This window comes from Rhinolophus ferrumequinum, chromosome 25, assembly GCF_004115265.2.
Source record: "Rhinolophus ferrumequinum isolate MPI-CBG mRhiFer1 chromosome 25, mRhiFer1_v1.p, whole genome shotgun sequence".
Taxonomy (NCBI): Eukaryota; Metazoa; Chordata; class Mammalia; order Chiroptera; family Rhinolophidae; genus Rhinolophus; species Rhinolophus ferrumequinum.
Genome location: NC_046308.1, coordinates 13,796,521 through 13,824,380, shown reverse-complemented (window position 1 = coordinate 13,824,380; position 27,860 = coordinate 13,796,521). Strand labels below are relative to the sequence as shown.

General features: G+C 49.2%; 1 protein-coding gene across 1 annotated transcript; it reads right to left on the bottom strand.

The window, feature by feature from the left end:
- Window positions 1-2,042: 2,042 nt before the first annotated feature.
- Window positions 2,043-22,713, bottom strand: GLTP (glycolipid transfer protein). Its single transcript, XM_033098198.1, has 5 exons — window positions 22,424-22,713; window positions 8,258-8,316; window positions 7,067-7,200; window positions 5,173-5,323; window positions 2,043-3,254 (listed from the first exon to the last, which is right to left on the bottom strand). The coding sequence occupies exons 1-5, from the start codon at window positions 22,524-22,526 to the stop codon at window positions 3,072-3,074; spliced, it is 630 nt and encodes a 209-aa protein (XP_032954089.1). The 5' UTR covers window positions 22,527-22,713; the 3' UTR covers window positions 2,043-3,071.
- Window positions 22,714-27,860: the final 5,147 nt, after the last annotated feature.

Here is a 27,860-nt window from a genome sequence, read left to right as displayed (position 1 = left end):
GGATCAACTAACCAACAAACCCAAGGATAAGTTCCCCTTCCATTCTCTAATCCCCTCCCCGCCGGGAATAATGATTATTGGGTCAACACTAAACGATTATGCAGCCCAGCGCCTGCCCAGGCAGTTTCATGGACTCTCTGCCCGTCACAATTAGAATCCTCATTGTACAGATGAGGAAACTAAGGCTCAGAGAAGTGAAGTGATTTGTCCTAGGCCACTCAGCTACTAAGTAACAGAGCCAGGACTCCAATACTTGATCACATCACCATACACCCCACATCACAGAAATATATCTGTGCAATCTTATTTAACACTAAGACAGGTTTCCATGCTTCAGAAACTTCTAATTGCTTTACCAATAGTAATGTTTAATTTAAGCCTCACAACCTGTGAGGTGGGCATTAGCAAGATCCACATGTTATAAAGAAGGAAACTGAGGCTTTTTCACAGTAAAGTGAGCTTCAGTTCCTTGTCTGCATATTTTAATGGATTTGAACTATTGCTTTGTGAGGTTTAATTGAGTGAGCTAAAGAGTAAATAAATGAGTCAACCCTTGTCAAATTTGGGAGCTTCTTTGGTTTCTGTGCACTATCAGGTTAACGTGGATCAGATATGGTGGCTTCCCACAGTGAGATTGTCCTGCCTGGAAGGTGGGCTCACTGTCCTCTGGCACAGAAGTGGATCTGGCTGAGGGGAGATATAGATATGGAGTCAGATGTGAAGCTCCGGTGCCCCTCAGTCCTGGCTGGGTCACCTTGGCTGAGTCCCCTTGCCTCACCCCCGGACGATTCAGTTTCCTCCCCTGATAAATGGGGTTCCTGATGCCCACATCTCAGGGTGATTGTGAAATGAAGTATGTAAAGTGCTTGTGCAGGGCCTGGTATACAGCCGGCACTCAATGTGTTCCTCCCTGCTGCAGGCAGAACTCAGCCCCACTTTGACAAGGATAAAATAGGAAAGCAACCCCATATGCTCCCAGGGAGCTGGCAGGTACCAGCACAGAAGGAAGCTGTCCTGGGAAGAACCCGACCTTCCATGAGGAAATTGTCTTCTCAGTCTCATTAATGTTAGAGACACGAAGACAAGCTCTTTTTTTAAAGGAAGATGCAGCATTCTTTTAATTTGTTGGCAGAATTTTGTATTTCTAGAAAACCCGAAGGGAAAAATCCTAAAAAGCACTTGGGGTTTAGATCAGTAGCATTCCTACTGCCAGCAAAATTAGAAAATATAATGACATCAGAGACAGTAAAATCTTCGTTCAGGTGTCCATCCCTTGGCCATGCCAGAGGGAGCCTTCCAAACTGGGTATCTGATTGGATTGTGCACAAGCCCCTTGAAGGTGTTCCATAATTTTCAAGGTCAAGTTCAAATCCCTTGGTAGCATCACACACACAGCCTGCTCTAGGTCAAGCTACCAGGTCTTTCCCTTTCCCTGGAAGTGTCCCCTTCCCCTTCTCCTCTGTCAGGCTCCCTCCCTACCCCTACCCCTTCCATCAAGGCTCCGTGCAAGCCCTGACTCCCTAAGATGCATCCCAGGATATGGCCCCTCATCTATGGCCCCAGGCTCCCACTGGGCACGGACCACTCTCTATGGTCACTGTTGATTTATTGGTCCATCTTGCCTACTGGACTATCAGCTTTGTAGGAGCAGGAATGAAGTAAAAGGAATATTCCCTCTACATTTAACTCTAGAATCAGAAAAAGCATCAGCCCATAAAAATGTGCAAATAACCGTGGAATCACAAGCGTGGGGAGGCAACAGGGATTGGTAGAGACCGAGGCAAAGTGAAGAATATACCCACCCACTTACCCTGTCCAGGCAAGGCGACAGTCATCTTTCAGCTCCTGCCGGGCAATCTGATTTTTGAAAAGATGCTAGAAATCAAGGTTTTTATGTGAAATTTCCCGTTTCTCAATGTGGTAACCAGTTCTATTTTTTTAAACACACAAAGACTGGAAAACTGGTCCTTGGCTGATGCCCAGTTGTAAACCGCTAATCCAGGAAGAAGAAAAAGACTTCAAGAACCAAAACAGCACACAGATGTGATTCCAAAATAGAGATTTATTTATTAAGAATTATTTAGTTTCTGCATAAAAATCACCAATTATTCCATGTGGGTTTTTAACACACATCAACTCTTTGGGGGGGAGGTTTCCTGTATTTACCCCAACACTTTCAAAAATACAGCTCTTTTTAGCGCCAGGAAAGACAGTTAAGGCAGCGAGGCGTTTCCTTGGGTGTCGGCCTCTGGAGGGGTTCGTTGTCTCCCTCTTGAGAGAATACATGATAGGTAGTTTCTTAGGTTGGAAAAGCTGTCCCTGAAGAAAATAATTATTCAAAAGAACACAAATACAGTCATCTCTGGCCAATTATTTGTGCCTAGTAGCTTTAAAATCAAGTCCCCTTGGTCATGGTCATCAAAGGCTTGCTGGCTGTTTTCAGCTATAAAAAAAGTTGTCTGGAAACAGACAGTAAGAAAGAGCAGGGTCTGTAATGACAGTGCTGTCAGGCTGGCTGGGCAACCACATGAGAAAACATACCAGTTTGCTTTAAAAAAAAAAAATCCCACAATAGGGGTCCTATATAATTTAAAATCAAACTCCCCATGGTCCTTAAAATACCCCAAACATCTTTGAGCCAGATCCTCAGAAGGACACGTGTTTATTTTTAAAGTGAGGTGTATGACATGGCTCCCCCAGAGTCATGTTCCACGTGGGGGGAAAAACAAAAACAAAAAAAATCGTAGGACTTGATTTATTAGCCACGTCAATTGATGTTTACCACACTGAAATGAAGGTATAAAGTCAGTCTGTGCTGTTGTGAAATTCCAAGGTGATTCAGAAGTAGGCCCATTATTTATTGCTCCATGTGGAAAGACCCCAAAAATGACTTTAAAAAAACCAGAGTCGTCCCCTGCAGACCCTGGTCAGACTCTGGGACGCACTGGGGGTGGCAGGCAGGCCAGGGGCAGCCCGCCAGCTTGATTCACAGTGATTCAGGTTTGTCTGTTTTTGCGAGTGACCGCATGTGAGGGGGCGGGGGGCCCGAGTGTGCCCGCCACTGGGCACGCCTACACCTTGTAGTTGAGGTCGGCGTTCATCTTGGTGTACATCTCGTAGATGACGTCGATGGTGGCCGTGTAGTTGACCAGGAAGAGGCGGATCTTCTCCAGGCACTCCTCCTCTGTCACGGTCTGGCCCTTGGACAGCGCTTTCAGGAAGTCAGATTTATAGGGGGCCGCGTAGAGCGCTGCCTTGAGAGGGTGACAGGGGAGGTGGCAGAGTTAGTAGGGACCCGAGCTACACTGCCGGGCACGGTGGGGCTCTGGGAGGGGACTTCCCCCGAGGTCCGTGCCGGACAGGGGTCTGCGCTCTTCATGGCATTGGAAAGGAAAGGATAAGACAAAGGGCAACGTGTGTTCCCTTCTACCCCTGTGAGGGACAGCAGGGTGGACACCAGCTTTGGGGACACACAGACCTGGATTAAATTGCAGCTTGGACCACTGACTAGCTGTGAGCGCTGAGCAAGTTACTTAGCCTCTCTGAGCTTCAGCTTCCTCATCTGCAAAATGGGGATGATCATGGCACCCATTTAATAGGGTGGCTTTTGTGAGAATTAAGATCGCGCAAAGTGCTCAGTACAGCACCAAGCACACAGTAGGTGCTCAGCACAGTGCCAGGCACACAGTAGGTGCTCAGCATGGATGAGTCTCTTCCCTCTGGGTTCCCTGCTCTGGAGAAAGTGAACGGCTTCTTTGGAAAACTTACTTTCTGAGCAGGGCAGAAAGCTGTTAATCTTGCTGTGGCCTCTTTGGTCCTTCAGGGGGCAACACTTCCCTAAATTTCAGGCTCTCCCTGACACTTGAAAAGACCAGAGAATCAGAAATTCACAGAATTTCAGAGCCAGAAAGAAAAAGATGCAACTGGATGGAAAGGCTACGAGTTTGACAGGGTGAGACGATAACAAGTAATAATACTGTCATTAAGAATGGAAATAGTAAATAGTTTTGATATACTGAGTGTAAAGCATGTGCCACGCTCTGGATATAGATTAACTCGTTTAATCTTCACAGGGGTCCTCAGAGGCAGGCCTATTTTTACACCCATTTGAAAGATAAGGGTACTGAGGTTCAGGGTTCTAGAATCCCAGCCCCCATCTTCTTCCTGTGTGACCTTGAGAAAGGTACTTAATCTCTCTGAGCATCAGTTTCCTCATCTGTGAAATGGGGGTAAGGATAGTACCCACCTCACGGTGCACCGATGAAGGTTACAATCGGGGCAGCCCACCCTGGGCCAGGGACACAGGACATACTCTTCCTACAGAGGTGGTGGTTGTGAGGCCTTCACAGGGGCAACGCATTCCCGGGATGGCAGGGCTTTTGTGAGGCCCACCCAGGATGGGCCCTAGCCTTGCCCTGCCAGGGTGGATGGTGTAGAAGTAGCCATATTTCCCACCTGGTGACTGGCTCTTCCTGCCCACGACCTGTGCCGTGTGGGAAAACGTGAGGATGGGCAGGTGGTGGGAGCTGCCATGACAGGCTGGCCGAGATGGGGAGCCCGGGAGAGGCAGGGCAGCCAGCAACGGTGCACAGGGCACCCTGAGGGCCTCGTGACTTCTCCCACATGCGCCTCTCAGCCTGGCAACCCTAGGGGCCCTCAGGTAACGAGGCCAGTGCTGAAGCCTGTTTCCAGGAGCCCTGGCCAATGTTACCCCAACACAAGCCACCAAGAGCCCTCTGGGTCAGTGTCCTTTCAGCAGACGCCCCCGCCACGGGCACAGGGGCCCTTCTTCCGCTCCCTACTCAGGGTGAAGATCAAGGCCGCATCTGAGAGGCCAGTCAGGCCAGCCCACCATCAATCTTAGGTCCTCAGAGCCTCTGCTGGGGTTTCTCCCATGGCCCCCCAATCTGGCCTCCCAGGATGAGGCACAACAGAACACCATGGAGAATGGAGGAGGACACCCACCATGGCCACAGGTGGGGCTGGACAAGCGCAGGTGAGTGAGAGGGCTCCTCAGTGCACCAGCCTCCCTCCACATGGACAGGGGAGCCCTTCCTGAGCCCAGGGGGGCAGACACAGCCTCCACGGGGCCACAGCTAAGGAGTGGCAGGGCGGGGAGTGGACCCCACACGCTAGTGATTCTCCTGGGCCTGGGGACAAAACGGGCCTCACCTGGAAGATCTTCTGCACGATCCAGCCGTGGTACTTCTTGAGAGCCATCTCGTAGGCCTTGGTGGCATTGACGCGAATGTGGTTGGGGTGGCTCTCGTCCCGCTCCCCATCACAGATGCTCTGGAGGAAGACCTGGATGAAGCGGAGGCCTCTGCAACCCGGAAAGGAGACGGGGGGCTTTAGGACACCGCCCGCTCCCGCCTGCGGACCAGCCAGCACCCCCCGCAAAGGACAGACCCTGACGACCCTGAATGAAGCACCTACTGTGGGCCAGGAATATGTACACACAAAGAGATGATTATTCCACAGCTGTTATCTTTCCACCCGACTTCCACGCAATGTGACCACGGGCTCCACGCAGCACCTTGTGCACACCAGGCCTGCTGCCGGCCCCTGACCATGGTCCCTGCTGGGCTGTAAGGTCTACAAGGGCAGGGTCGGGGCTTTCCTTGTCCATTTCTGTGTCCATGTGGTCTCCCACAGGCCAGCAAGTGGCCAGCAGCCATCGGTGCTTGAGGACTAAACCCACGGTGCTGGCACTAAAAGGGCTCATGGACCACAGACCACGGACACACTGACGAGCCTGCCCCGGGCCCAGGCTCCCCACTTCTACCCCTGCCCTGAGCCACTGTCTATATCCTCCAAGGCCACTTGAGCCCTTCCTCCAGGGCTGATGCTTTGAGAGCCAGAATGGGTGGGGCACGGCAGAACGACCAAATTGAAATTCAGATCAGTGTGAGTCCTTTAATCCAAATCATCTCATCTGCTTCCCTCGGACCCATGAACCTCAGCTCAGCACGATCTGCCCATTGCACAGAAGAGAACACTGAGGTACTGCCCGAAAGGCTCAAAGGCTGGGATGTGAACAGACAAAGGTGGGTAGCTCGGTGGGGCAATTCCTCAAACATGCCATAAGGGGGTCGATTACAGGCCACCTATCCCAATGCCCACACGGCCACACCCTCCAGGGAGAAGACCTTCCCTGTTCCGTTTTACCAAAGTGCATGTTTAGGGGGAGGGAGGGCCTAGCTTCCGGGGAGGGGGACAGAGACAGGGAGGAATTGGGACATCTGTGAGGCAGAAAATGGGTCCCCAGCTTCACAGCTGCTGGGGGCTGTGGTGTTTGCGCAACTAATGGAGCATTCTGTAGCTGGTTAAGAGCAGCATGAGCTAAGAAAACAAGCTGACTGGTTTCTCTGAGCCTCGATGGTCTCATCTGTAAGATGGGAACAAGTGCATGTGGCTTCACATGTTTGCTATGAAGACAACAGGTATAATGGTTACAAGCAGTGTCAACTCTGAGGTAAGAGCGTCCGGGTTCAAATCCCGTATCAAGGTACCCTGCCCCCAGCCCACAGAACGAATTTGTACAAATCAGAGTTCCTTCTCCTTGAGATGCTATTTTTCTGTCAACACATACAAATCTACCATGTGCGTGATATGATGTGACCAGCCCTAGACAGGACATCTCTGTGCAGTGCACAACCTGTACAACTGTGCTCGGTCTCAGCCCTGCCCCTGTAACCTGGGCCTGTGAGTTGGTCTCCTCTGTGAGATGGGGATACCACCACACTTAACTCACAGCACGTGAAAAACGATCAGGCTTACCAAGAGCTTGGCACAATACCCAGAGTATATGCTAGCTTCCTATGCCTCTGATGGGACTAGAAGAAGGAAGCGTCACCATCAGGCAGTCCTTGGCCCCTGAGGGGCTTTTTCTCAGGCACTAACTAGCATCCCACAAGAAGGAACGCCTATGTGAAAGAAATGAAAGCGGCCTTCCTTCCCCACCGGAGCAGACACAGGGGGCAGTGGCAGGGATGGAGGTCCGTTCTCTGCAGTGCAGACCCCCAGGCCCAACAGCCACCCACTCCCTGCCGCCCAAGCCCATCACCTTTTCAGCCACATCAGCGCCAGTGTGGCCCCCACTTTGGGCCACTCTGCTCCATACATTTCCTTCTCTACCTCCAAGATGTTCTGCAGGGTTCGGAACTTGGCCGGGTCGGTGTCATACACAGCTTTGATTTTCTGAAATGGAGCACACAGGGTTTTCCCCTTGGAAAGGCAGTCCACAGACGGGCGGCCTGCATGCTGGGTGGGGCACCCCGCCTGGGCCTCCGTCCCCTTCCCACCAGGAACCCCAGGAAAGGCGGTAGGGCTTGTTGTAACATAACTACCATGCTCACATTTATGGAGCCGGGACATGCAAAGTGCTTCGCAGGCGCTGCCTTTGTTGGATGCTCACGGCAACCCGGATGCTGCCCTTTCATTATCCCAATTTGCAGATGAGGAAACTGAGGCTCAGAGAGGGGGCAGGGATGTGCCCAAGATGACACTGCTGGTACTGGTGGGAGCGGGTTCCCACACAGGTTAGCTCCAGAGACCAAGTTCTCCAACCGCTCATAATAGGACTTCAAAAACCAAGTATCTGAAGTTTTGCTTTTGTGGACAAGTGGAAATAGGCTCTTAGGGTTCAAAAACATCCAGGAACAAGGCTCCTGAGTGGAGCCAGGCAGTTTGGGTCTGAATCCCACCTGTGCCACTTCTGTGTTGTGTGACTTCAGGGGAGTCCTTCAACCTCTCTGAACTTCAGCTTCCTCATGTGTAAAATGGGGATGACAACAGACCAGCTTCAAAGCGCTGCTGTGTTGAAGAAATGAGGTAATGCAGTGCAGCCATGCCCCCCAGGCCGAGCCCTAAGTGTATCCACATGGGGAGAGACTCAGTGCTGGGGGACAGTACCAGGAGCTCCCAGGATGGGGGATGGGAAGGGCCAGCCAATGCACCCGGGGACTTCAGAGTTACTTCTCATTTGGTGGGGTGGATGCAAGAACCAATAGGTTCCTTCTCGGGTTGGTCCTCAGACTGTGGTCCCAGTCACGCTGTGACAGGGTGGCATGACCACATAGGAGGACGAAGAGCCAGGAGCCCCGAGTCAGGTGAGCTGGGGACCAAGCCCGTTTTCCAGGTCTCCTTCTTGATCCTTGGCCTGGGGAGCTTGTGGTGGGGAGCAGGGCACCAGTGACGAGGGCATTTAGATTCCTGATGCAGTACCAGGGCTGCAGCTGCCGGGCCAAGTACGTACCGTGATGTTGCCACTTATGTCCGCCTTGATGGGAGTAAACACTGGGGATCCGAGGCAATCTGGGGACAAAACAAGAAAGATTTAGATACCCAACAAGGGTCATCGAGGCCTGGGGACAGGAGGAGAGGTCACTTGATGTGCTTAGGGAAAGGCAGAGCTGTGTATAGGTGTTAAAAAGGTTCCTGGGCAAGTACATTTGGTGTGCGAGGCTCCAGGTAAGACCAGTTTCTTACTGCAGGTCTTGTCAGAGCCTTTAAAATGCAACTAGGTTATATGGGGGTGGCAAACCCTTTTGTCCACAGCACCCTTCCACACTAGAACTGTGTTATCCCCTAGAGCTTTCTGCAAAGATGGAAATGTTCTGTCTCTGCAGTACAGGCCAGATGTGGCTACTGAGCACCCGAAATGTGGTAAGACTGAGGAACTGAATTTGTAATTTTATTTAACTCTCATTTGAATTTAAATAGCCACATGTGGCTGGTGGCTAGTGTATTGGACAGTACAGCTGTGCGGTATCTTGCAGAACTAGTAGTCTGAGAAACCCATCTTGGCCAACAAGGCAGATCACTACTAACCGACCAACTGGTGAGGAGGTAGACTCTTACGAAGTGGGACAAGAAGGGCCAGATTTATTAAACATGACCTTCTCATTCACCAGCTTCTACAGAAGAAGTGAGCTGACGACTCTGAGTCTCCATGGCTCTGAGACTCTGCATGAGAGCCCAGGAGAGCACACCAGAAATGGGATCAGTCACTTAACAGAGTCTGAATTTGGCTTTAACACCCCACTCTGCACACCCTGGCTGTGTGGGCTTAGGCATGTATCCCTTTGCTCTCCAAGCCTCAGCTTTCCCATCTAGCAAATGGGGCAACGGAATCAATCCCAAAGGTGCTCTGAGGATGGCTTATAACAATCCACTTCCAAGATGCTTATTGTGCTCATCTTTGGAATGAGAATGATCTTAATTGGAGGTGTTTTTCATTCCTTGGTGGTTCACAAAACAATAGGGTATCTTAAAACGGGTGACACATTAGATTTAATGAAATGTGGGCCTAGAAACTGTCAGTGCTTGGGAACTCTGGGCGCTGTGAAATGTGAGCAGCCTGTGGCCTGCCTCTGCTCCTTTCCCTCCTTTGTGACGGATCTGGCAGGCTGTCACAGAGACCAGAGACATCCCAGGGGTCAGAGCTCCTTGCTAAGGACTTGGCACAGAGGAACCGCACACGGAACGGCCGGTTCTCTCCTGGACTGGCTCAGTGTGACTTCACCCTCAGAGCCTTAACACAGACGACATCTGCTCACTGTCTTCACTGCCTAATCCAGAGCCCATGCGACAAAGATGCCCGAGCGGGCCACAGTGGGTACCAAACCCACAAGAGGGAAATCCAGTGCCCACTTCCCCTGGCCTGCAGGCCAGGCAGGGGTCTCGGTGTGCAGGCCAACTGACCACACGGGAGTAGAGGACTAAGGGAGAGACATCTGCGGGCCAAATTCCACCCAAGGTGACGGAGCACACCTGACTGGCCATTTGGAACATTCTAATCGCAGCTGTTAAGAGAGGAGGATTGGGGAAACAGCATTAACACTATAAATGAAATGAGAGAGATAGAGAGATAGAGAGATAGAGAGAGAGAGAGAGAGAGAGAGAGAGAGAGAGAGAGAGAGAGAGACAAAATAAATAAAAGGCCCCATAACCCAAATGGAAAGCGAGTGGGTTAGGGATCCAGACAGACTGGGCTTGACTCCTGGCCCGACTGTTCCCCAGTTGAACAAGTCTCCTCACCTGTGTGCCTCAGTGTCCTCACATGACATATGGGCTTGTGATACTTTTTCATGAGCTTGTGGTAGGAATTAAAAATTGTGCACTGAACGTGTTTAGCAGAGCGCCCAGTGCATAAACACTCAATATACAGACTTCCATCATTTTTGTGACTTATCACAACTAGGGTCAGGCTCCATGGTCTGGCAAATGTCACCCAGGAGCCACCAAGCTTACTTGGAAGCCACCAGTCCCCCCAGAATCTCCACTGAGTGGGAACACACTTGGCCTGTGCCCCCTGCCCCCTCTACTTCCCTCCTTCCTGAGGTCCGTCCCTGGGCCCAGGGCTCCCAGCACAGAATCCTCAGTCTGAGCAGTGGGCCCCCTCCTCTCAGCGACCGGTCTCTCCCCCATGCCTGCGGGGGGGCAAAGCTCACTCCTCGGGGCCACATTGGAGTCTCCCCTAGGGTGCCCCAAGGCGGTGGGGCTGTGGCCACAGGCGGCCTGTCCCACGTAATCCTGGGCACTCTGGCTTTTCAGACGGGCCTGCCAAGGGCATGTGGGAGGTAACTACTCCCTCCCACCCTAGAATCTTGCCTGAATGTGTCACTGACCTCATCCTGCAGAGGCCAACCTGGGGAAGTGGTACCATTCGCTAGCCCTGGAATGTGTCCTGTCCTGGGACACTTACCATGGGCTCCCCCAGCAGTCATCACATTCTATCTAGACTTCAATAATAAAGCACGAGAACCAAGATTTTCCTCCTCCAGTGACTATTTCCCTCCTGACTGTGCAGCGAGAGGTCAGGCAGTTGCCATGGATAGGCTGTGTGGGGACTGGCAAAACCCTTCCAGAGAGATGGCTGCTCTTAGCTCCAGCCGATGGCTTTACATCCTCAACTTTCAAAAACATACAATATCCTTAGATATAAGGGAGATTGATGGATGGCTCGAGGGATACATAGGTATAGTAAGATATTAGTGGTAGAATCTAGGTGGCAGGTGTATAAATATTTACTGTAAAATTCAACTTTGTTGTAATGTTTGAAAATTTTCATATAAAATGTTGGAAAAAATATCAGGGTTTTTTTTCTGCTCATAAAAGTCATACTTCTTCCTTTTACTTTTTTTCTCCACGTCCATTTCAGTGTTATAGCGATTGTAGTTACATGTGTAACTCTGTTTTCCGTCTGTCTCCCCCACAAACTTGAGCTCTGAGAGGACAGGGACCAGGTTGCCTGGGTCCCCCACTGCGTCCCCAGTTTCTGGCACAGAGCTGGACCCCAGTGGGTGCTTAGATGACGTCTGTGGCATGGATGAGTGAATGGCTTGTGGAAAACGTAAATCTAGAGGTGTTATTTCCTGCCAGGCACTTTTTTCTATCTACTTTCTCATAGTTCGGATTGACCCAAAGCACTGGTTCTAAGCACCCATGCTTAGATGACAGAGGATATGGGAAGGGGCTTGGGCCTCAGTTTCCCTGTCTCTAAATGAGAACACTAGCAGGACCTCCCTGTAGGGCTGCTATAAGGAGGGGAGGTGTCCTATGAGCAAAGTGAGTGCTCGGAGAGCTGGCCACAATTGTTACGACCGCAACGGGCTGATTTTCAAGTAAAGCCTTAGAACCAGGGCTTGGTAACGTTCACCATCGGCCATGCATGGCTGGTCTCTCAGCTCTTCCCAACGACTCAGGTCATGCAACATGCATTTCTGAGATGCAGGAAAATGTTATTTGGCTTTCTTGGCTCTGAAAACAGCTCTTGGGCAGTTCTGAGCGGCCCTGCCCTGATGGCGAGGAGAAAGGCTTTTTGTTTTGTGTTTTCCTGACAGTGCGTTACGTGGGTCACGAGGCCACCGTGGTCAGCGGGAGCCAGCCCGATGGCAGCTGTTATTGTGTTGTGGCCACCATACAGGAATAGAGCTTCTGCTCAAGGGTGGGGTAGGAATGGGGAGCTGAAAGCGTACTTCTGGAGCTAGGAGGGGAGCAGAAGCAGAGAGGGGCATGAGGTAAGGAGGGTGAGGTGGACCCTAGAACAGAGGGGCAGTGAGGCCAACCCCAGACTTCACTTCCAAGCAGCACCCAGAGGGAGTTGCCGGCAGGAAAGGCACTTCATGCTGACGTCAGTCTGGAATGTCTGTAAGTGAGCCACCTGTAAGTAGGGGGAAAGCAGTGCAGTGCTCTAGAGTCTGCCAGTCCTGGGTTCGAATCTCAGCTCTGATGTGACTTTGGACAAGTGCTCTTGGCTCAGGCCCCTCACTCCCCACAGCCGAGAGGTGCAGCTGAGCTGAAACCTGCTTCAGTGTGATTCACCGAAGGCTCTAGGCTTAAGTTTGTCTTTGGTGTAGCCCAAGGCCACCGGGCCCAGAAAAGCCAAGTGACTTACCCAGGGCTACACAGTGAGAACCAGGCACCCAGACACAATGACAGAGTCAAGGCTGGTTCCCCTGCTCCCTCGCTTTCCTTTCCAGAATATTTCCGTCTGTTTGTGTGAACTCCACAAAAACAAGAGGACTCTGAGAGAAAACCCAGAAGACGACTTTACTACCCAAGGAGATGGTGGCCTTTCTATCAGTTTAAACTCACGCTGACCCCTACTCTGGACAGAGCGTGACACATTTCCAGCAGGTTATCCAGCCTTACCTTTTCTGCAGAATGCAGCCCTGCCCCAATATTACCTTTCTTGTTTTACCAGTTTTGCAGTTAGCCCACACTTGTTTTTTTACTGTTGTCAGCAAAACAGGCTCTTTAAAATGCTACCCAGAACCTGCCAGGAGGGTGGGAAGATGGCTTGGATGGTTTTCTAGTTCCTCATCGTATGTCCAGGGAGAAAGGAAGTTGTCTCAAAAACAAACAAACAAAAAAGTAAACTCAGAAAACAAAAGAAAAATCAGATACAATCCTACCATCTTACTTCATAGAACCAACTCTGATGGGCACAAATTCTAAAGAATATGGTCAAGCCATGGTTATCTGGAACATGTGGCAAATGGGCCCTTATTTAGTATAGGTTTTCCTAAGCATGCTACTCAACCCAGAAGGCATATGAAAAGGAGCAAGAAATCTGATTACAAAACCCAGAAACCTTCTATATGGGGCAGAGGGGAAGAACCGTCACCAATCAACGCCAAAAGACAAACTGATGGTTGAGGGGTTGATCTGTGTCACAAAGATCACAGACTAAAGGCTCTTACCTCTGATATGTAAAGAGTGCTAACAAATCAATAAGAAAAAAAAAAAACCCTGTAGAAAAATGGGCAATTCACAGAAGAAATGAAGACACTTAATCTCAATAATAAAAACAAAATAAAACAGTGAAACATTTTCCATCTACCAAATTTTATGACTGCACCAATGTCCTCTAGTGTGACCGTTCTGGATGGAACTCATCAAAACGGAACAAAAAAATCCCTGCTTTCGTACAGCAAGCCATTTGCGGTTTTCTATACAGGGCTATCATCGAAAATAGGAACTATGAGAAAGGTATGACCCAATAACCTCCCAAGCCCCCTCAACCCTTCACTGAATGGCTCCACTTGGCATGTTTTCAGATTTTCAGCACAGCTTTGTGTAGTTTTAAAAAAACTTCCTCACAGGTGATGGTCACTTCCTGCTGCTTTCATTCTGCTAGATACTTGGGAAAAAAATAGCCAATTCTGTCAGCGTCACCTGCAAAATACGGAGACAGGCACCAAGCAAGCATTTTGTGCATGACCTCTGTGACAGTTCTGACTGGACAAGGGACACCTAGTGCTTCCTGCCTGGACCTCTGCCATAGTTCAGATGGGCGAGGCTGCCCAGAGAGCAGAATTCTCCCACAAGCCAACTGTCACCGAATGCCACACAGAATCACCCATTTCCTCTTTTTCCGGCTTCAACATAGTGGGAAAGTACTGACCGTTATGCCCTGAGCAAGACCACAGCACACAGCTGGAAATTCCATCCCACCTGCCGCCTCAGTGCTGCTCCTTCAGACAACCATCGCCCGACACTGGGCAACGAGGTGACCAAATCACCCCCACCCTGGCCCACCCTCTCATTTCACCTCAGGACTAATTTTCATTACAGAACAAAAAGCATTTCGTTTTTTAAGATGCACAGCTTTACTTTCGGACTGTGTGATTCACAAATACTTATTTCAAAAAGGAAGTCTTTTTGAAAAGGATGCCTGGGTCACAATGCTAAGAGCCTGGTGTGAAGAGGTTCTATTTCAAATTCAGGTTTTTTTCGTTTTTTTTTTTTTTTTTTTTTTTTTCCCAATAGCTGGATAATAAGGTTCCACTGTTAAACACATGGGGGCAGATTAACTTTACAGGTCCTGGGTTACAGAGATCATAATAGAAGGCACTCAAATTACAGCTGATGGAGATGAATCATTTATTAATCCACGGGTACACAGGTGTGTGTGTGTGTGTGTGTGATGGCTCAGTTTCCAATAAAACATACCTAAAGAAGAAAGAATATTCACAAAACAATCCAAAATGTTGCTTTTAAAAATCATCCCCATGGCATGCCACCTCTCTTTGTCCCCTTTAGCAAAAACCAGCCTTGAATCAGAAAGGAATGCGTAGGGAAATGATTTCTCTTACTTGCTGTGTGGCCTGGGAGAACTTAATTAACCTCTCTGAGCCCCAGTTTTCTCATTTGTAAAAAGAGGATAAAAATGGACCCCACCTCTTAGGCTTAAAGGAGGTTGTATAAATAAAGGGCCAAGCTGTTTCTGGCACCTAGTAAAGGCACAATAAAACGAAAGTATTCTTTATGCTTACTATTATTATAAATTATATCACCATTTTCATCTTTAATAGGCAAAGCTCTTCTTCAGAGAGGAAATCCAGAAAAGAATGATTCCAATGATTAAGACATCAAAGGAGAGAGAAATCAAAAGAGGTAGGGAGAGAAAGCATTATCGATCGATCGATTGATTGATATGAGTAAAATTAGCAGGAATCCTCTGTCATAAAATGATGACTTCAAATGTATTCCAGACCCTTAAAAAAAAGATCTCAGAAGTGGACTAAGGAACTTGGAGGAACAGCAATACAGAAAATGAATCATTTCTCAACATGGAGAAGCGAGAGTTGGCTGCCTAACTGCAGTGTGGAGAGCAGAGGTTTTTATAGGACCCTGGAGAGGACTGATCCACAGTAATGACTTTTAAAAGCTTAGATACAGTTGACACTGTAACAATTAAAAAAATAGGCCCTGATACAAGTAACACTGGAAGAATGTAACAAAAGGAGTTAACATCTACCCAGGCCCTTTTTAAACTGAAATAATAAAAGCTAAGAATAGAGACCAACATTTCCATTCTAATAAGCTCACTGAAATAAATAAGCACATTGTCTTGCCAGATGAGAACTTCCTATCATTTCCCCACCCCCACAAACAGCATGAAAGGCTTTTTCTGCCCTGAAAGACTTCACATCTCTGAGTGTGCTCACCTCCGTGGTTACAGGGTCAGCCTGCTTCAAAGCCCCTGAGCCACTTTCTAGCTGCGTGACCTGGTCAAATCCCTTCACCACTCGGAACCTCAGTTTCTTCTTCTGTAAAATGGTGCCAATTCCTCCTAATTCATAAGGTCATGATAAGGATTGGAAATGAGGTATCAGCTATTTCAATGATTGGCACATGGGAGCCACTTAAAACAGGGGTTATGCAAGCTATGATCCGGGTCATGCATTGTATTTTCCAAAGCCCTTTGTCATGCATTCTTTCCATTCCCTTTCAGTTCAACATTGGCTGGGCACCAGGCTCTGCCAGGAGCATTGCTGGGCTGTGGGAGGGCCCAACTCTGTCCCTAAGGGGTTGCGGGGGGCGGGGGGAAGGCACTGTTCCTCCAAGCAGCCCTGTGCAGTGGAGGCCACACAGATGAGGGACGGAGGCAAGGGGCTAGATGAGCTAGCAAGATACGGAGTGGACACTTGGGTCTTTTCCCTCTTGCTTCTCCAACTATTCCCTCCAGGAGCCGAGACCAGGCCTCCCAGCCCCTAACCTCAGGAGCAGACTTTTTCCAATACAGAGGATCAAGAGAATCTAATCACCGTCACTTGGGGGACAGAGCAGGTAGGTGCCATTGGTGTCATAAATGAAGGCGCTGAAGCAGTTCTCAGACTTCACCAGCCAGGCAGCTGGGCTGGCAGTGGGTCCCTAAGACCCACAGGCTACTTCTTTTTGGAAGTTACTTGTTTCCCAAGGGCTGGGTGGCAAGAGGGCCAGTTTCTAAAGGCCTGAGGCGGTCTGTCCTACCTCTGCCAAGATGAAACGATTCCAGGCTTTAAGTACCAAAATCATTTGGGGAGATCACCTCCATCGGCCCTCCTGGGAGGCCCGGCTTCCCTGCTTTACAGTTGGGGCACAGGCTCAGAGAGGGGAAAAACTTGCGTGTCGACACACAGCGTTGACACCCCAGAGCCAGGACTCTAGCTCAAGCTGGCCCAGCTTGATGGTTTGCTCGCATTTCTTTCCGTTTGTCCACGGTATTCAGGGCATGGAGTGCAGTGGACGACTGACCCAGGTCCAGAGCGACTTCTCCCCACTGAGGCTCCAAAACAGCCTACTCACTCCTGGCTGTTACACAGACAGACAGCCTAACACAATGGGGCCAGCTGGCGTCCTCTCATCAGCTGTTACTCAGATCTTGCTCAGGAAAATGAGATCATGAGTGTGAAGCACCAGTATGACATCAGGCACACAGTAGGTGCTTGTACAGGCTAATGAATCCTCTCTTAGGACTTGCAAATGCACTTCCAACCGATGACAGGAGTCTGCAGGCTGTTTCAAAACTGCAAACGCCATTGCAGAAAGTGTACATGTGGCTTCTTTACCCCATAGAACATTGTTTCTTCCTCCTAGCAGTGTCGCCCCCCCAGGCACACATGTCCCGTTGCGAAAGACTCTAGCTCTTAACAGACACGCAACCGAAAGGATAACTGACCTGCTATAGGAAGAGGGTTAGTAGCTTCTTGTTTATCTTTCTTAGGGTATTCTCAACAAAATAAAAAATAAACATGTATTTGTAGAAACGTAAACACAAAAACACTGCACGGATGTAACTGTTGGCTCCACGACCTGGGGGTGCTTGTTGCAATGGCGGGAACAACTTCCCTTGAGGAAGGGAACTTCTTACTCAGGGACCAAGAAGTGCTGCTGGGGCTGGTTTCCAGGCGATTAACGTGATGTCCCAATGAAAGGAACACGGACTTGTTTGGGCCTTCCCACAGATGGCTTCCACACCCTCGTTACTCAAATTTGCATTCAAACACGCAGGAGTTAAGGGCCCAGCTTGGCAGGCCAAATATGAGGGATATGAGGCACCCGCCTCAAAGGAAACCTGCATATCTTATCTGTGGCTCCCAGCATCTTGGACACGTCGCTGCAGGGCCAGCAGGACCACTGGACTTCTTCAGTGGCCAAGCAGGCTGGTTCCAGTGGGGGGATTCTTCTCTGCTGGACAGGAAGCCAGGAAAGCAGGCGGGCACCAGGGCAAAAGCACTGCATAAGGAAGGAGTCCAGAGGCCTGAGTTCTAGTTTGGCTCTATGGTCACTCATTGGCTGTGTGAGGCTGGGCGAGTCACCTAACCTCTCTGGCTTCAGTTTCTTTGGCTGTATAACAAGAAGATAATTCTGTGCTTTTGGGCTGCCATTGCCCCCGCCCCCACCCCAACCCCCCAACAGAGCAAGCACTGAACAAAAGTGACAGAAAACCACTCTTTTGGGGGTTACTCGAGGGCTAATTAAGGCGTGCCAGATACCTGTAGGCCTAATTCAATGATCATCCATTTAATTAAGCTAAAAAAAAAGAAAAAATCACTCCCTGGAATTCGGATCTCAAGAATGTGAGATGGAAACATTACCTTCAACTCCTGCTTCTTTGGTTTCTCCCTAAACACTGAGCGCAAACAGGTGTCATCTCACGCGTCAACTCTAACTGACCTGGAGTGGTTGGGTTAAGAAGGACACCAATGCTGTGTTTACACTCAAAGGGGAAAACAATATCATGATTGACTAATAATGTCTGTCACAGGTGCAGCATATGAATTATGCATTGTAATTTGGTCGCATATTTTAATTTAGAAGGAGAGAGAAAAGCAAAACACTTGTAGAAAGAACCCAGAAAAAAAATGGGAATGGAACGAAAAACATTCACTCGGCAAATGGGGCACTGAAATAACTCAAAAGTCTCAGAATGCGATAGGTTCTAGGGAAGCAGGGAAGACTTTCTGGATGAGGGGACTGCAAAGCTGATTCCTTAAGGATAATGGTACTCCAATCAGGCAAAAAGAAGGTGGTGGGCTGCAGAGGAGTGGTGCACCAGGCAGAAAGACCGACACGGGCTTCAGAGGCAAGAGATGGCCTAGTACCATTTGTGGGGCCGCAAGCCATTCAGAAAGGCTGCAGCACACATCTCAAGGTGGTACCCAACGGGGAGCCACTGAGGCTTCTAGGCAGGGAGTGACAAGCCTAAAGGACATTTAAGTCTCTCCCTCCCTTTCTCCCCCTGCCCTCTAATTGGTCATGCTCTAAAACAGCTGGATAATTGACCTAACAGACAAGACAGCAGGCATCACAGAAGTCAGATGCAAGCTGATAGATCAGAGGTGAGATCCAATTACTAGGTCAAGGTGGAGAAAGAAGATGGACAAAGGACTGACCTCTGAGTGGACATAGTAAAACCTGCACAACTTGAGCGACTCGGGCTGGAGATACGGAAGAAGGGCTAGCCCAAGATGTGGGTGTTCTAAGCCACATCTGACCTGCACCCAAAAAAACAGCATTCATCCAGCCCAACCAACTCTGTCACAAACCATACCTGACAACAAGGTTTGAGAAATATGGTTGCTCTAATGGGATAAAAGCCTTCACACCTTTCGGCCTAGCAATTTCCCTTCTAAAAATTAGAAATATGCAAAGAAGTATGCAAAGAAATGTATACAAGGATGTTCGCTGTAGTGTTGTTTACACTACAAAAAAGTGAGAAGCAATGTGAATGTCCAACAGCAGGGGACTGATTAACTAAATTACAACCCCTTTCAAAGAATGGGATTTTAAGGCAGCTATGAAAAATGATTAATGACATGGAAAGATCGTCATGCTATACTGTTAGGTGGAAAAAGCAGCCTATACATTCTCCCTTAAAGATTGATAAAAATGAGTCTGGAAAGAAAATACTCTGAAATGTCAGCAGAGAGTTTCTCTTTACAAAACACTACCTCAAAGGTTGTGAGAGGATTAAGTGAACTAATCCGCATAGAATACTTAGTATATAGTAAATGCTCAATTAATGACAGGAAGATTTTATTTTTAATTTTTTTTTATTGGGGAATATTGGGGAACAGTGTGTGTTTTTCCAGGACCCATCAGCTCCAAGTCACGCCATTATTTTCAATCTAGTTGTGGAGGGTGCAGCTAGCTCACTGGCCCATGTGGGAATCGAACCAGCGACCTTGATGCTTTGAGCACTGTGCTCTAACCAACTGAGCCAACTGGCCACCCCCTGACAGGGAGATTTTTATTTATCATTCCTTCTTGCTCAATTTTCCTTCGAGAAACAGATCTTCCTTGCAAAACTAAATACTTTTCAAAAACACAAGCTTTCAGCCCTTTGTCATAGTTATATCGAAAGCGGTGGTTCTCAACCAGGGCGATTTGTCTCCTTCCACATATTTTTGGTTGTCACAAGTTGGGGAGAAGAGATGCTACTGGCATCTAGAAGACAGAGACCAGGGATGCTGCTAAACATCTTACAATGCACAGGACAGTGCCCATCCTAAGAATGACCCAATGCCCAATGTCAGCAGGGCCACAGTGGAGAAACGCTGATTTGGAGGAAACTGTCGCTGCAATGCCTTTCAGACGTCTTCCATCCGTTATCCCAGACCTCCTCCATTCAAGAGACACACGCACCACCCAGATCATCCAGGTGAACAGACACTCCCAGGATCTAGACAAAGCCCGTGTTAGAGCTGACAGTGGATCTCACTCGACTCCCGAGTCCCAGAGAAAAGCCACTGGTGGGAACATCCTTTTCAAACTGAAACTCTCAGGAGAAACTCTCTCCCCAGAAGAGCGGTCTCTGGAAAAATAGCCTTTCTGTCAACAGATGTGGCGCCCCAAAGCATGTGGCTCGCAGCAAAGACAAGGGTCCTTTGAGATCAGGGAAAGGGAGGAGGGGACGCTCCTCAGCCCTGGCACCAGATCACTGCTGGTTCCAGCAGCCACCATCCCCTTTCTTCTACAACTAGCCCGACAATTGTGTCAAAGGACGGTGTCCCTAAATGCAGAACTGATGGGCAACCTTGCTGAAGATAAGGGAGGAAAAGGCACAGAGCTTAACTCAAGGTTTCTCCACCTCGGTCCTGCTCACATTTGGGGCCACAGGGTCCTTTGTGGTAGGGGCTGTCCTGGGCCCTAGAGGATGTTTGGCAGCATCCCTGGCCTCCACCCACTAGAGGCCAGTAGCATCTCCCACACCCACATGCCCTGCCCTCAATTCAGAGCCACTAGCTGAAACATTCTGAATCCTTGTCCTGGGCAAGCTGGCTGTCCTGCAAATGTTCATAGAACCAAAGAGGGGAGAAAAACTGTCACAAAAATGAACCACTCCTTCATGCTCACGCCAGTTAGCTCCCAAAGCCCTGCCTGGAGATTCAGTATTATTGCAACACTGTGACACCGAGAATAGGAGTGTTTTGTACATTTAGCAAGTACCGGCTGAGTACCTACTATGTGCGGGGCACTGTTCTGGTACTAGGGGTGCAACAGTGGACAAAAGTGACCAAGACCCTGCTCTCAGGTTGCTTATCCAGTTCTGAGAATCATACAGACGTGGCATTTGTTCAAACATTGATTAATTATCTACTATATGAAGGAACAAAAACTGGATCCAGTTATATAAGAAGACGATACCCCCCCACACATACCAGCCCCGCTAAGATCCATTTGGCACTAAGGCCTCAGACCTTTATACACACCACTTCATTTACTCCTCACAGCTAGCCCTGGAGATCAGCATCCCCATTTCACAGATGGGGAAGCTGAGGCTCAAGAGGTGGAGAGAGCTAGAATCCGACTCCGGGTAACCACAATTATCCCAGAGCTCACAGCACTGCAGGAACTGCTGCCCACAACAAGCCCTGGTAGCCCAGTAGGGGTAAAGTGAGTGACTGCCCCGGAGGCCAAATCTTGTCAGTCTGAGTCAGTGTTAAGGTTCTGTCAGTTTGCAGATTTCAGCTGGACTCTGTCCTGGTGACTAGTATCTTCCTGCAAGGCCACCAAGTGACCTCAAAGGTCAGGGCACAGGACAAGCCCACATGGAAGAGAAGAAAGCAGAGGCTCAGGTTGCATCTTTTACCCACGAGCCAAAAGGCAAAGGGCAGCCTACTGTCTTCTATTTCCCATTTTCCATCCAGAGTCTGGGCTGGGCTGAGGGAGGGGAGGAAGGAGGGTCTGAACCTGGCTTAGGGACCGCCTTCGCAGTGCTCCTGAAACCTGCCTGGACAGGACATATAGGGGAGGGAGCTTCTTCTTTCATAGCTCATGTCTGACATCACCCCACAAAGCAGACCCTGTCCCTAGTCCTGACTCCTGTTCTAAATGGAGAAAAAACTTTAGGTGGTTCCCTATAGAGTTTTGTGACTCATTTTCAAACCGTCCCCCTCCTCATCCTGCCAGGCTTCCCGCCTTTGGAGTGTGTGTGTGTGTGTGTGTGTGTGTGTGTGTGTGTGTGTGTGTAGGGGTGGGGAGGGGGGCAAGGGGTTTCTTTGGTCTGAATTGGGGGAATTCTGAGGGAAGAAGGGTTCACCGGGCCCATGAGGGAGATGCTGGGAGAATATAAGCAAAAGAGAGGGTTTATGAAAGGAGAGGAGTCATTTTCAGGGGAGGGAGTTGAAAGTCATTCTAAAAAGGCAGAAGGGAATGATGGGGTGTGGGATGAAGGACTTTGGGGGAGCAGCGGTGGGATGCTTTCTGGGAGAAAGAGAATTGGGGATTTGGAAGAGTAAGAGGTGTTTGGGGAAGATGGACGACTGAGAACCCAAGCCAGTGGAAGATTGGGGGGTACACCTGATGGATATGGTGGAATGTGAGGTATCTAAGGAGATGGAAGGTTGGGGTGTTTGGAGATGAAGACTGTAGTGTTTGGGGAAGATGAAGGATTTGGGGATGTCTGGGAAGAGACGGAGGATGTGACATGTTGCTGGGTGGCGGGGAGAGGATTTGGGAGCCGTCAGGGGTAGGGAGAATCTGGAGTGCTTGGAGAGAAAGAGGGTTTTGGGTGCCTGGGGAAATAGGATTTGGGTGTGCAGGGGAGGGGTGGTTTGGAAATGCTCGGGAGAAGCAGGATTCGGGTGCATCTGGAAGCGCTCTGGAGCAGAGCTGCGGACCGGCCCTCCCCTTTACCCCGGCTCACCGAAGAAGGGCGGCAGGTGGGACACCGCCTCGAGGAAGGGCCCGGTCTCGATCTGCTTGTCCGCGGGGAGCGGCTTCAGCAGGTGCTCCGCCAGCAGCGCCATTTCGGGGTCGAGGCCCGCGGTGATGCCCCAGCCGGCACCGCGGGCATCTACGCCGCCCCCTGGGCCGCCGCCGCCGTCAGCGCTGGGGCGGTCACTGCCGCCCGCCGCAGGCTCTGGGGACGCCAGCGTCGCCACTTCCGCTCTCGCAGCGCCCGCGAAGCCGAGCGCTCAGCGCCGCCAGCCGGCAGAGCCACTAAGCGCCCCGCCGCCCGGCAGCCCCGCCCCGCCTCCGCCCACCCCTGCCCATTTCCGCGGACCTCCGCGCCCCTATTGGTCAGGGGGCGGGGCCAGCCAGCGCTGGCGCGGAATCGCAGACTGGTGGTCCAGGTCCGCCCAGGTGAGCCTCTCCCAGGTGACCCCTCCCCAGATGTGTTTCCTGCCCTCCCTGGCGTGGTCCCCCCAACCCGGGCGGGCTGGCTTGGACTAGTTCCTCGCCCGGTGGAGGCGTAGAGCTGCCCAGATCATAACTTACAACCCACACACCAGCCCAGGTTACAGCCCAACCCAGCCAGCGCCCCTCAGGATGCTGTTTTCCCCAAACAGCCTATTCTCCAACAGCCCCACGTGACCTGTTGGACACTCATCGGGTCCACAATTCTCTTTGGCTACAACCAGTGGGGACACTTGATTCTTCTTCAATGATCTTATAGCTGTTGATCACTCACTGCTCAAGTCACAGGTTAACTCAGCTATGCCAAACTGGGATTCCTGTTTCCTGAAATTGGGTCCAGTCTGACCTCAGCTGCCCAGTTTACAGTCCAACTAACTCAGCCACCACCTGGCTGGGCTCATGTTTCCCCAAACCTAACCTCGGAGGATACGTGCTTGCCACAACCTGGAGCACCAGTCGCCTCAGCTACAGCCCACCGAGGCTTGTGTCCTAAAACCCAATGCCCATCTTCTCTAAAATCTAGCACACAGTTGTTGAGAGCTTCTCATTCATTCCAGAATAAATATTCATTGTGCCCCCACTGTGTGCCATGCACTGTGCTAGGCATTGAGGATAGAGTGATGAACAGTACAGAATCCCTGCTCTTGTAGAGCAGACATTCTAGTTAGGGAGACAACATAATACAACACGATACACAAATACATAAGACAATTTCAGACATTGGTAAGCATAAATGAAGAAAATAAAACAGAGTGAAGTGACTGAGGGCATGGCTGAGATAGGATGTAGGGGGTTGGGGCCAATAAGTACCCTTGAAGAGGCGACTACATTTGAGCTGAGACCCGAAGGAGAAGTAGGAGACAGAGTGGCTGGAACCTGTGCAAAAGCCTTAAGGTTGCAAAGAGCTTGGTGTGTGCAAGCAACCAGGGAGACCAGGGCAGGGAATGGGAAGGAATGCAGTGAATGGAGTAAAGCTTAGCAAGCTGAGCAGGGCTGGAGTATATTGAGTTATGTAGGGGGCGGTATAGAGTTTGGATGTTATTCTAAGGGCAATGAGAAATCACTAGTGCCAGAAAAATAATGGCCAAAGCTTATTAAATATCTTCGGTGTAACCTTTCCGGGGGCAGATGGGAGTAGAGGTTGTTCCAAAGCAAGAGCATTACCCAAGGACACTCAGGAAGTGAGAGGGTCTGGGGAAGACCAAGCCATCATCTCTCCTTGCTCATCACCCAAACCCTGACATGTCCCATCAAGCAGGTCTCCCACTGATAGGTGCCCAAGTCATCAACTTTGGCTTGTTCCCACCACACCCAGCCTCACTACCTCAGGCATCCTAAGATACCATCTCCTCGAAGCATCACCAGCCCGCCCAGCACCCTGACTCGGTGCCAGAACCCCACCCCGCTTTCAGACACCTCCATGAATTCCACAGAGAGATCACAACCTACAGCATCAGACGACACCCTGATTTCTCAACTTGCTCCATCCCAGCCAAACTACCAGAGACGATGGCCGATACAAGAAATTCAAGTTTAGAAGAATTCTCTTGCCATAGTTTGACATGCTGAGATAGGTCATGGTTCTGGGTTAATGGAGTGTCTTGAAAGTCATCCATCCATTCATTTGTCTACCCACCCATCCATTCAACAAGTGTTTTAAGTGCCAGCTCTGGGGCAGATTCTTACCTTCTCATAGCTCATGATAGGGATTGGGCTGGAAATGGATGCTGTGAGCTGGGTATCACACAGTAAGAGTGATGGGAACTGTGGAGAACTGGGGAATCACACAGTCCACCGAAACGGCACTGTGGCTATTCACCTGGCCACTCATTGCCCAGAGTTATTAGGGTTTCAGATTTCTCAAGAGAAGCCAGAAACCTAGATTTAAGGGTAAAAACTGAATTTTAGATGTTGGCAACTAATTCAAATGTTTTTAAAAAACACTAGGTAAGCCACACAACACATTTATTTTCCTTTTTTCATTTGACATAAATTGCTGACACAATGCCCCTTTCACCCTAAATACTTTCATGTGTATTTCCTTCAAACAAGGATGTTCTCCTACGGAATCACAATCCGGGAAATTAAAACACGGATATATTTTTACTATCGAATACTCAGACCTCATTAAGTTTCACCATGTGTCCAAATAATGTCCCTGTAGCAAAAGGGTTTGGTTCAAGATCTTCTGTTGAGTGTAGTCCTGTCTAGAGTCTCCTTCAGTCTGGAACATTCCTTGGTTTTTGACTCTCATGATCTGGATACTTTTGAAAGGACAGTTACTTTGGAGACTGTCTCTCAATTTAGATTTGTCTGCTGTTTCCTCTCGAATAGATGGTGCATTCGGGTCATGCATCTTAGATTAGATGAAGATTGTGGATTCCGTGCATCATGAAATATCACAGAAGTGAGGCTGTGTCCTTCCCATTGCATCATAACAGATGATACATGACTTAATTTGTCCCATTATTGATGTTAAGTTTGATCACTTGAGTAAGGTGCTGTCTCCCAGACTTCTCCATGTGAATCTGCTCTTTTCCTCTGAAATTAAGTTACGATTTCATAGGGAGTTCCTTTGAGAGTAGGTAAACATCCCATCTCTCATCCAACTTTCCATTTATTTCTTTCCCTCAGTACAGACTCTTGATTCCATGGACTATAATGCATTACTGTTATTATTTTGGGGGTGCTCAAGTTATCCTAGATTTGGCCTATGATAGCCCCTTTAGCTGGCTTCTTTGCCCTTTTGCCATGTCACTGTCATTCTTAAAACACTTACTTACTGTCCGGTACAAGATATTCCAGGCTTTTCTTGTACTTTCTCTGCCTTAGTCCTAAAACCAGCCATTTCTTCAAAGAGCCCATGAAGAATGGTATTTAGGGGTGCCTCTGCTCCGAGATCCTCTTGGTGGACAGTTACACACATGTGCACGCACACACACTTGTGTCTGTAAGTATTTGTTTCTATAGTCAACTATTTATATTGAAAACCATAAGTTCACCCTAATAGATCCAATTCCAATCTAAGTCATAGGATTAATTCTAGTTTTTTTCCCTTTCCATATTAATAACTCCCTTTTCTGACATGAGAAACCTGGTATTCTCATTATTTTTAATATGTTCACTGATATGACCTACCCCCCTAACGTAACAATTTTCATTGACGTTTCCGTCAATTTTTCACTGATGGAAAAGGAAGGGAAGGGAAAGGGGAGGAGCCACATACACCTTTGGCAAGCTGGCTTTAGCTATGGGCCATCAGTTCCTATCTTTACTTAGAGTAGTGGGGCAGGTATTCACGCATATGTTTTTATTGAATGTTTACTCTGAACCAAAGAGGACAGAGGACTAAACAATAAATAATGTGTTGTGGGGAAAATACTGCCAGACACAGAGGAGCCACTTCATCTTTTTGGACTGTTGGGCCATCCTACTTGCTCCATCAGTCGCAAACCGCCTCTCAAATGTGCAGGACCAGCTTGGCCAGTAGAGTTCATTCTACTGGTTGCCAATGACTCAGTGGGAGTGAGGTGTTCGCCCTACAGAGTTTCATCATTTTCTTGAACCAGATCCACCCAGTGTTAATAGCTTCTTCCCCAAATGAATCATCAAATCCCGGTGATTCAATCTGTCTCTTCCCAACAGCAACTGTTGGAATGGACAAAGTAGACCAAGTTCATGGTCCTTTGACATTTCATGCTATAACTCAGCCTCCCCATGGGTGACAGAGTAATAATATAATAACAGGTAACATTTATTGAACATGGACTCTGTTTAAAGCCCAAGCTTACACTTCCTAGCTGTGTGGTGGTGGGCAAATCATTTCCTGGATGAGTTTCCTGTGGCTGCCATGACGATGACTACAGACCTAAGGGTTTAAAACAACTGAAACCTATTCCCTCACAGTCCGGGAGACCAGAAGTCCAAACGTGTTTCACTGGAGCAAAGTCAAGTGCTGTGCTCCCTGGGAAGGCTCTAGAGGAAAATCTGTTCCCGCCTCTCTCAGCTTCTCGTGGTTCCCGGCGTTCCTTGGCTTGTGGCTGCATCACTCCGGTCTCTGTATCCATCATCACGTGGCCTTCTCCTCTGTGTGCGACGTCTCCCTCTGTCTCTCTCTTCTAAAGACACTTGCGATGGCATGCAGGGCCGCCCTGTCATCCAGGATAATCTCTCCATTTCAAGGTCCTTCACTTCATCACACCTGCAAAGACCCCTTTTTCCAAATAAGGTCCCATTGAGAGGTTCCAGGGATTAGGATCTGCTCTCTTTGGGGACCTTTACTCAGCCTGCCACACTTCCGCTCTCGGCGCCTCACTTGTCTCGTCTGTAAAAAGAGGATGGCAATAATGATAAACTGCTCTCAGGGCTGCTGGGAAGCTTCAATGGGTTAACGTGAATCAGGCAGCTGGCACGCGGGCAAGCAGGCAGCCCTCGGTGAATGGTGTGCTTATTATGAATTGATTGCTGGAGTTATTTCTACCCACTCCTGGCAATTGTGGGGGTAATTGATTCCAGTGATGTCACCTCTCCAAGTGCCAGGTTTTCAGCAGGATTAAATGTGCCAAATGGGCTTTGTTGAGCCAACTCCTCTGGGTGTGAAGAGCTGCCATGCCAGCCCGCCTCGCTGTTTCACAGGACCCGTCTGCTGCTTCTCCCTAATTAACACAAAGGAGACACCCACCAGCAGCCCCACTTGCTGCCGTCCCCGGAAAACAGAGCAGCGACTACAGCTAAATATTTGAACATTTTTTTCCAGTTACTGGATGAAAATAATATTTTGGGCATTTAAACAGCACAAAGCGGAGAAGAGGGAGAAATGCCACCTCCTCCTTGTACCCACCTGGGCAGGCTCAGGGGGAAAAATGCTCTAAGGAAACCCAAATCTATCACTGACAATGTCACAGCCAATTACCCTTGTTATTAAATTGGAGAATATAAAAATC